The sequence below is a fragment of the Sinocyclocheilus anshuiensis genome, unplaced genomic scaffold, assembly GCF_001515605.1.
Source record: "Sinocyclocheilus anshuiensis isolate Anshui unplaced genomic scaffold, SAMN03320099.WGS_v1.1 scaffold1623, whole genome shotgun sequence".
Classification (NCBI taxonomy): Eukaryota; Metazoa; Chordata; class Actinopteri; order Cypriniformes; family Cyprinidae; genus Sinocyclocheilus; species Sinocyclocheilus anshuiensis.
Genome location: NW_015553403.1, coordinates 397482 through 408149, shown reverse-complemented (window position 1 = coordinate 408149; position 10668 = coordinate 397482). Strand labels below are relative to the sequence as shown.

The following is a 10668-nucleotide window of genomic DNA, read 5'->3' as shown; positions in this document are numbered from 1 at the left end:
ACCGGCTTTACTGACAAGATGCGCGTTAAATATCGCATGCGATTTATCGTGCAGCCCTACTGTTTTGTGTCACAGAATGAAGTTTTAAGATTTTTTAGGTGAGAATGTACTTGTTTAGACTTCAAATATGCGGTTTGTTAATAAAGATAACGTATATTTGAAAATTTGCTTCAATGTTTTCGGAGATGTGACCTCCAGGGCATCAGCGGCCATTCAGTGCTCATGAACCTGCCGAGAGCAGTCTTACCTCAGCCAGATCCTCTGGAATTTGCAGCTGACTGATGTCTCTATAGTGGTTAAACATGAGATATATAATTTGTAATATTAATGCTGTATATCAGAGCGCTGCCTTTGTACTTTTGACTGAATTGCCTAGCAACTTTTATGATGGCTGTTGTTGTTATTAAATATTATTATTCAATCAATTATATTTTATATAAATAATAGTAGTATTTATTTATAGTATTTGGTGTTGAGAAATGGTGTGTGTGTGTGTATGTATAGGTTTTTCTATACTGGAGGGGACTTAAACCTGAATACACACCAACTCATGGGGACTTGTGTTACCGTGGGGACCTAAATTGAGGTCCCCATGGGTACAAAAGCTTATAAATCATACAGAATTAGTTATTTTGAGATTGTAAAAATGCAGAAAGTTTTCTGTGAGGGGTAGGTTTAGGTGTAGGGCAATAGAAAATACAGTTTGTACAGTATAAAAACCATTATGCCTATGGGGAGTCCCCACAAGGATAGTACACCAGACAGTGTGTGTGTGTGTTCGTGATGGTGATTAGTTACATTGTTCCGCCATTAGATGGGGACAAGAGACTGAAATTTTATATTAAAAGAGACTGAAACAGGGTTGTAAACAAGGAAGTTATTTTTTTACTTTCAACAACACCTTGTAAGACGCAGCCAACAAAATAATGCGTAGCGCTGTCATTGGAAATCACCCTTAACAGATGAAAGGATAGTACGACAAAGATATCGCTTTCCTCAGCGGACATTCAGACTAATGTTTTATTGTGAATATGAGATTGAGCTGAAGAATGAATGCTGTATCAGATGCAGGTAATCACTCACTCAGTCAATCTCTCTCTCATAATACTCTACATAATACAGTGAGCTTTTAATACAGTAATACAATAAGCTTTCAATGAAGCAACTCAATGTTCCTTCGTTACTAGTTCTAAAGTGACGTTTTCGAATTAGCAACGGAGGCTTGATTCAGCTGTTAAACTGTCAACTTGAGATTTAAATCCGTGGCGGAAGGAAGTAGTTCCGCACAAACGAGGGGTTTTAAAGACACTCCTTTGTTGTTTCTTATGTATTTACACACTTGTGCCGTCGAACTGTTGTATAAACGCAATATCACACTCGTCCTGCGGCCTTGTGCCTATGGCCGAATCACAGCTGTGCCGATTATACAGCCTATATACAGATATACACATGTTGCACTGCTACTTGTGTGATATTGCTCATATATATATATATATATTTATAAACATTTGCATCTGCCAGTTTGTGAATCTTACGGCAAAAGATAAATCAAGTTTATAACAGTTATCAAATCATCCAAGAGATTCTAGCCTTAAAATATAGACACCTGAGAACAGCTGCTATACTCTCTCACTCCAAAATGGCACGGCTTCCTGAGAAATGCTTTATTTATTCTTTTTTTAGTGGCCTCGCTGAATACATTTACAGACAGAACATCAAGCATCTAAAGTCGACACCTAGCCTACTTACGGTGCGTATCAAAGCATGTCCTTTTATTTTTAGAAGTAGGAACCGTATTTTGTCATTAATACGCTGACTTTTATGGCCCCTTGACCCACATCTGAGGCACTGGAGTCAACACGAGTTTCTGTGAAAGACTAGGCTTCTATTTTGAGAAAATGAACATGCACTGGGGAACACTCAAAAGATTGATATTGAATTAGTTTTTTCATTCACTTCCATTCTCATCTTGACTAACGTGTCACATTTGTCTGGGCACAGTTCATATTTGATGTTTACGGCTATGGGGACTGTTTGCCTGACCTCATTCACTTTCATTTAGTTTGTGTCTTCTGATCAGATTAGCTACTACTGTGAATAAACACCTTCAGAGGGGCAGAGAACGCTGTAGCCGAGAGGGACCCCAATATTAAAATGTGACGGATATGAAAATAGGCTCTGCCGTTCCCTCAGTGGATTATCTGTTAGTGTTTACTTCAGATTTTTATCCTGAGAACAGAACATTGTCTGCTTAAAAATGTGTTAAATCTAAACAATGATAGTGAGACCCTGTGAAAATTCAGTCTGTTATTTATTAGTCACAAAATAAAATATGGCTTTATCTCCTTTAAAAAAGAAAAAGAACCACCCAGGGTTAATTATGAAACTCTATTTTCCCTTATTTTACATTTCCACATGGAAGTTGGCATGATAAGCCCCCAGTCCCACCAAATTCCCCCAACTGTACCCTCGTCTTTTAGCTCTTGCATATCATGTTGTTTAATTATTCGTGACTTTATGGCTGCATCTTAGAAAGAGATTCTTTCCCTCCACAAAAATGCAAGATCAAAGCCACAAGTCTGTGCTCAGTTACTGTTTGTGTGTCTAAGGATCTTCCTCATAAGTTTCCCTGGGATACTGTCAAAATATGAATGGATGAATAAATTTACTCTCCCAAAAATAGACTGACATCTTCATGAATTATTTCATTCCCCAGGTTGAGAGTCCATCAGGACAGTGTTAAAATGCCCAAATGTTCTAGTGTACTACTGAACAGTGTGCTGTGTATTCCATTTGATGAAATATGGTTTATATGATCTTATATGCAGAGCTTCAATGCAATTTTCTTCTTCTTCATTAATCAATAAATCCATTATGTTTAATACAGGTTTCAACTCTTCGATTTTACTCCAATTTTACTGTAATGGGTGGAATTTTTTATTTTGCAGTTTCTTTCCTTTTTTTTTTTTTTTTATATTTTGCTAAAATTCTAGTTTAAGTCATGTCTAGTTTATGATGAATCATGGTCGAAACAGACTAAAATTAAAGCATTTATTGGATGAAAATCTTGCCTTGAACCGTAAATGTCAATATACTGTATGTATTCAGGCTTACGTATTTTCAAACTGTGTTTTGCGAGTACTAATGGCAAACCTGCTGCACTTGATTCACAATGTTTATATGTGCAACTCACAACAGTGCATGTCCGAAAAGCTAGACTTTCAGTAAATCACTTCAATTTTAGTCTGTTCCTCATTCAAAATGTGTTTGTATTTTTTTAATTAATTACAAAAAAGTACACTACATTCAAAAGTTTGGGGTCAGTGCGATTTTTTTAAATGAAATTAATGCTTTCAGTTTGCAAAGATGCATTAAACTGATAAAAAATGACAGTAAAGACATTTGTAATGTTACAAAAGATTTCCTTTTCAAATAAATGCTATTCTTTCAAACATTATAACAGTCAAAGAATCATTAAAAATGTATAATGGCTTCCACAAAAATATTTATTATTTATTAAATTAAAAAATATTATTCCACAAAAAATATTGCACTACTGTCTTCAACATTGATAATACGTTTTTCTTGAGCACCAAATAAGCATATTAGAAGTATTTCTGAAGGATCATGTGACACTGAAGACTGGAGTAATGGCTGCTGAAAATTTAGCTTTGCCATCAAAGGACTAAATTGCGTTTCAAAAATATATTAGAATAAAAAAACTGTTATTTTACATTGTAATAATAGTTCGCAATTTTATGGTTTCTACTGAATGTTTGATCAAATAAATGCTGCATTGTTGAGCATGAGAGATTTTTTTCAAAAACATAAAACATTTTTACCAATCCCAAACATTTGAACCGGTAGTGTATGATTATATGATAAGATTCAATAGGTATTTCACCTGTTGAGTGTCGGCCAAGTTTTAGCATCCTGAGAGACCTCATTAGCCGCAGCACCTGAACTACCCGTCCAACGTTCTCCAGCTCCGTAGATCCACCATGCAGGCTCTCCACAGCCAGAGTCACATAGAAGGGTAGAATAGCCAGCAGGTCAATGATATTCGCCACACTCCTGCTGAACCTACACTTATCTCTAACACACATGAACCTGAGCACCAGCTCACCGGTGAACCAAATGACACAAATGTACTCCAGAGCGTCCAAGATGATGGGTGTACCAAGTATAGTGAAGTCCAGCGAAATCAGAGCAATGTTCAGGATGGACACCACCACAAAGAACATGGATAGCGTCCCAAACATCTTGGCCACCTTAGAGGAGTCTGGCTTCTCCATAAGATCCCATAGACGTTGTCGTAAGTCCTGGCACAAAACACCAGTGAAGTCCTCCTCCTTGTTGTCCATTACTTCAGCATCCTTACAAATATCCAACGACTCCTTCATCTCCTTCCGGCGGTAGTATCTGTCCCTGCAACAGCTGTCTATGCGGAGCTCATCGATGCCCCAGTACTCGATCTCCTGAAGGAACGAGATCACACACAGCTCCTCTCGCACATGTAAGTGACCTGTCTTGTAGAAGTTCATGATGTACTGAAAGGTCTGCGAGTTGCGGTCAAAGAAGAACTCGTTCTCCAAGAAATCTGCATCATCGCACAAATCTAAAACGGAGTCTCGATTGGAGAGGGCCAGCTTGCCCAGCCGAGTCTCCGGGTGAGAGGCCAACAGTTCCTGAGAGAGGATATAGCGGCTGCCTCCGACATTTATAATGAAGAAGTCCAGCGGATCATCGCTCGGTAGTGCAGGCTCGCTGAAGAATACACTAGAGTCCAAGGACAGCAGCGAAGCATTGTCCTCGTAGAACTCTGCCGGACTTGATGAATCCGTGATCATGGTGTTCTGAGTAACGTTGAGCCCTGAGAGACCCAGTGGAGGAAAGTGCATTAGTATGACAGAATGGAAAGAGCAGTATCAATAATAATGAGGATTTGGCTTCTGGTCTAAATTTAGAATAAAAATGACCCATATTTGAGCTTTTCACACTTTAAATTGTCTTTCTTAACCCTGGGCGAACAAAATCTTTAGTTATCATATTCTACACTGTTCTTACTTTATCATGATATAGTAAACAATTATTTAATCAGGTTTTGAGATTTCACACTGTACATTTGTGAACCACTGGTTAATGTTGACAACTACTGCACAAAATGAGAAATATATCTGATTCTATTAAAGAATTAGTTCACCCTAAAATGAACATCTGTCATCATTCACCCTCATGTGTTTCCAAACCTGTATGACTTTCTTTTTTCAGATATTCTGAAATATTCAAGTACAATATTTTAAATATATTTTAAATATCTCATTGAAGGTTAGTGGGGTTCAATGTTGTTTTGGACCCTACTGACTTTCATTGTATGTACAAAAACAGTTGAAACATTCTTCAAAATTTCTTCTTTTGTGTTCCACAGAAGAAAGAAAGCCATACAGGTTTGGAATGACATGATGGTGAGCAAATGATGACAGAAATTTTTTTTTTTTTTTGGTGGACTTTCCCTTTAAATATTCAGAAAAATGCAGTAAAAAATAATAGTGCCTCCCCATCACTCCAGTTAATGCTTTTGCGCTGATTATTTTTACTGCTTTATTTAAATGCTAGAACTTTCAGCTTTGCAAGTTTCTGCAAATGTACAAAGCATATGAATATTTAATGATGTAAGCACTGAGATAGGTGGTTGTCTGCTGCAAAAAAACTTACTGTAACGTGCACGCAACACATTGTTTCACTTTGACACCTTGAAAGTTTCATAACTCAGGGTTAAAACTGACCTTAAGTCTGGGTTTAAAAAGACATTAACACAGGTTTAAGTGTAGTTTGAAGCCCTACAGTGTGTGCTTTATCCAGTAAATATCACACATTACAATACTTCATCTGCCTTACGATTCTCACATAAGCATTTTAATAGATATAAAAAGACAGTTCGGACAGTCTGTGTATACATAGGCTAAGTGTAATACCAACTTATTGAAAGCTCTGTGTATTGAATGAGCAAATTCCCTTAATGAAAATTTTGTTTTTTTTCTCTTTTACGCCATGACTGGCAGACATCAGACACGGTGGGAGGGAGAAGAAGCCTTTGGCAGTGTCCTACTTCTTCAAAGCTGCATTGAGATTTAAATATTTTAGCTGGCCTGTCTAATTAATTGAACTAATGGTACTATTCTTGTAATCATTAATTCTCTTTGGTAAGCTCCTCTACAATATTGTCACGATGGTCATTTTAAAACCTGCATTTTTAACAAGGTCCCATGGGATCACACTAAAGAGATCTGAGCACAATGTGAGAACAATACCTTTCAGAAGAGATTTTATTTTTAAGCAGTTTTATTTTTATTCACTAAAGCAACCCACTTTCAATGTACTGTATCACTGTAAAAAGTGAACACAAGGACTGCTGTTTATACCTCATCTTATCTTTAAAAATACTTTCATTAGTGTAACCCAATATACTCAAGTCCAGTCACAGATTATATTTCTGACTAGAATATATATTTTTTTTTTTTTACATGATCGACAACATAAAAAACATTTAAATAATTGATTGCAATTGAAAGGAAAACATTGTCTACTCTGATATGAACATAAAATGCATATCAGTAAAAGCATTCTAAAAAATAATAATATCAGAATTTTAGCTCTACTTAGATTATACTGAGAAGCTTTTATTTAGAAACAAAACCTAGTTCAATGTTAAACATTCAGTGGGGAATATAAAGGAGAGGTTTGTGTAGATCCAGAGAAGTAACAACAAATTAATATTTTATAAAATTCAAATAATGTCTATCTCTCAATCTGATAATGCCTGTGCAAAGTCATTCCCTGTTTGTCAGTTATTTTACAAGGTATTTAGTGCACAGTTAAACTGCTGTCTACAAGATTCTAAATAGGAAATCATATGAAATAAATTAATACTCAAATGGCCTGCATTTAAATAAGTTTTAAACTTATGCAGCCTTTTAAATATCAACTGAATATCTAAAAATACAAAACATAAAGAATCATACAGGAATAAGTGGACACCCACCTTCAGCCTATAAGCCTACACTGAAAGCTCGTGTGTGAGGTGAGCTGGATCTATCTGTCTCTTCACTCTGTTCCCACTTCAGAAGATGTTGATCCTCTGTCGATAAACTGAAGTACATAATGCAAACCGAGTGTTCCCAAATGTTCCCAGTGAAGAAGAACTGATGCGGCTCACGGTTTCGCAGGTTCACCAGAGTTCGGAACAGTTCTGAAGCGCGCTCGTGCACCTTTCACAAGCGTTTTAACGCGCTGGAGAGAGTGCGAGCTATCAACCAATCAGGAGGCGTTTTCAGGCTGCTAGGCAACAAACTCCAGACACTTAATACAACCAGAAAAAAATTAGACGCGTTGTAATCGTCTGGAAAAATCAAAGCCTTCGCTGCCACGAGATCTACGCTTGTATTGTATACGTGCGCAGCACGTAGAAAGCAAACCATGCTTTGTTCCTCGTGGGTGGGTCAACTTTGACCTTAAACCTACGCTTGATTCAAATAACTTGTCCCACACATTTCAAAACAAAGTCCATGATGGTTTGGTAGTACGAACAGGGTTGACATGCAGCTGCGAGTTGATTTACAAACTCCGATTTTATAGCATAAAACCTGAGAAACAGGATTTTGTGAGAGGAATAGCCTAGATAGAGAAGTGGGTTATAAAGGTTTGTAGGTCCCTGCTTTTAGGAAACCTGAAATGTAGAAGCACATGACAGAATACTTCTTTAACACCTCAGGTGTTTATTTTACTGGTTTTTAATGCTATATGATATACCGGTTTATGGAATAAAATGTAGCCTACAGTCTATTCACTTTGATTAGAACATATCTGATCTCACTGCAGGCCTGCATATTGTATAACTACATAATTGTATAACTGGTGATGTGTTCATGAATGAATGAGTAGGCTAATTACTGAATCAGCAGGTGAGGTGGATCACAAATGTGTGGAAGGAGATCTGTGGTCAGAATAGCATACTATCATACTATCACTATTGCTGAATGTGCACACATTTTCTGTACACACAGAATATTAGCTTTGATGTATGTTTTTCTTGATTCATTATTTGGTCCAACTTCCTAAAGTTTACAACATTCCTACACAAAATTGAATTGAAATGTAAAATAACTGCTTTTATGATGATAACCACTTGCTGAATTTAACTTGCAGTGTGATTGTGTGAAAAATATGAGAAGATGCATAATGTGCACCTGATGTAGTGAGGTATTGATATACCTTAGCCATCTTCAAAAAACGACTAAAAACACATCTGTTCCATCTTTATTTGACCCTCTAATTCTAGCACTTTCTATTCTATTTTAATTCTACTTTATCTATTTATCTTCTTTTTTTATAAAAAAAAAAAAACACTAGCTTTCTAATTTTATATATACTTTGTGTGTGTGTGTGTGTGTGTGTGTGTGTTGGAATGACCTGGCCAACTCAATCCGAGCAGCTGAGTCCTTAGCCATCTTCAAAAAACGACTAAAAACACATCTGTTCCATCTTTATTTGACCCTCTAACTCTAGCACTTTCTATTCTATTTTAATTCTACTTTATCTATTTATCTTCTTTTTTTATAAAAAAAAAAACACTAGCTTTCTAATTTTATATATACTTTGTGTGTGTGTGTGTGTATATATATATATATATATATATAGCCTACTGCGCAATATAACTCTTTCTCCGCAATATAAAGTAGCATGTTGCCCCCTGCTGTTGGTAAAAGTATTGCTACTTCAACCAACTGAAGAACTGGAAATATTCAGCTGAGAGAACATCATTAAATAAAATACATATCTTTTATGAAACTTTTATGAATTTAAATTTCGGGGCATTGCGTATTAGGCTAACTGTTTTTGATGTTCTAAATTAAATATAGGCCTAATATGAATGCCACATCTATGAATGGCATTGCATTAGAAGAGACAAACAAAAATATCAAATTGCATCTACATGGAATAAAATTCACTAAAGTAAAATTTGGATATCATTTTTAAAAAGAACGATAGCACAAGCACACTTTCAGCAAAACACCTCACAAGTAGAATTTTGTTACATTTAAAAATATACAATTATTATGAAAACATAATAGGCTACTGTAATGAATTCCGACTGGCAAATGTAAGTGGACCATGCTGAATTAAGGGTATAGGCACTTTTATTCACATTAGACCTATGTTTTTGATGCCACACACCCAAAGGGACAATTTACCGACCCTCATGTTCCACATATTTGAAGATTGTTGTTCCTTGGAGAATGTTATTGACAGGCAACAGTCACTATTCACTATAACCTTTTGTCCATACAACGAAAGTGAATGTTGACAATAGTGAGTTGTGAGTTGTAATTCTGAAATCCTAATTCTGAAATCTCCACAGAAGAAATAAATAGTTATTAGTTAGTTAGGCCATAGTTAGTTAGGCCACTCCTGTCAAAAGTAATATTATTACTTTACTTATCACCAGTGTTGGGCAGTAGCTAGTTACAGTAGCCTAATAATATTACTTTTTGCAGTAACTAGTAGTCTTTACAATCATATGGTGGATCTCTCCTCAACCACCACCAGTGTGCAGCATCCACTTGGATGATTTGTTACATTTGATGCCTCAACCCCTGATTTGAAATCCAATAATCCTATAATTCCTAGATATATTTTCATAATTTTCACAACTGGCACAGGCACATGAAGTCACCAGTGCATCAGGAAAGCTAGAAATATGGAAATGCTTACATTTCGGGTGTTGGAAATATTGCCATTACACTGATTTTGTAGTTGTGGCATTACTCTGGCATTTCATGGCTTGCTCACCCACATCTGATCCCGATATAAATTATATTACTATAGCCTAATTAAAAATCACATTTTCAGATCACATTTTCACAACTGGGGAAGTTGTGGCCTAATGGTTAGAGAGTCGGACTCGTAACCCAAAGGTTATGGGTTCAAGTCTCGTACCGGCAGGGATTGTAGGTGGGGGGAGTGAATGTACAGCACTCTCTCCCACTTTCAATACCATGACTGAGGTGCCCTTGAGCAAGGCACCGAACCCCCAACTGCTCCCTGGGTGCTGCAGCAAAAAAATGGCTGGCCACTGCTCTGGGTGTGTGTTCACTGCTGTGTGTGTGCACTTTGGATGGGTTAAATGCAGAGCACTAATTCCAAGTATGGGTCACCATACTTGGCCACATGTCACTTCACTTCACTCACTCACTTTTCTCCTGACTAAATCAGTGTAATGGCAATTTCCATCCCCTGAATGTAAACTTTTCCTATTTCTAGCTTTCCTGATGCACTGGTGACTTCATGTGCCTGGGTGAGTCGTGAAAATTATGAAACTAAATCTATGAATTATTGGATTGTTGGATTTCAAATCAGTTGGGGTTAAGGCATCAAATGTAACTACGTAACGAGCTGTTGTATGGATGGTAACTGTAATATTATTACTGAAATCTTAGTAGTAATTAGTTACACTACTAGTTAGTGCAAAAAGTAATATTATTACTAGTAACTAGTTACTGCCCACCACTGTTCGAAACAACACGGGGGTGAGTAGGCTAAATGAGAAAACTGTATTTTTGGGGGGCCTGTACTTTTAATAGGTTTTTGTGTCCGCGTGGTCACGTGATA

General features: G+C 36.7%; 1 protein-coding gene across 1 annotated transcript in view; it reads right to left on the bottom strand.

Moving 5' to 3' along the window:
• The window catches only part of LOC107668317 (potassium voltage-gated channel subfamily V member 1-like), a 10422-nt gene extending 3286 nt beyond the window's left edge, over positions 1–7136 (bottom strand). The window contains exons 1-2 of the mRNA XM_016460161.1: positions 7043–7136; positions 3905–4873 (exon numbers count right to left, since the gene is read on the bottom strand). Coding sequence (XP_016315647.1) covers positions 3905–4850 — 946 coding nt within the window. The 5' untranslated portion in view covers positions 4851–4873; positions 7043–7136. The remainder of the gene's footprint in view (positions 1–3904; positions 4874–7042) is intronic.
• Positions 7137–10668: the final 3532 nt, after the last annotated feature.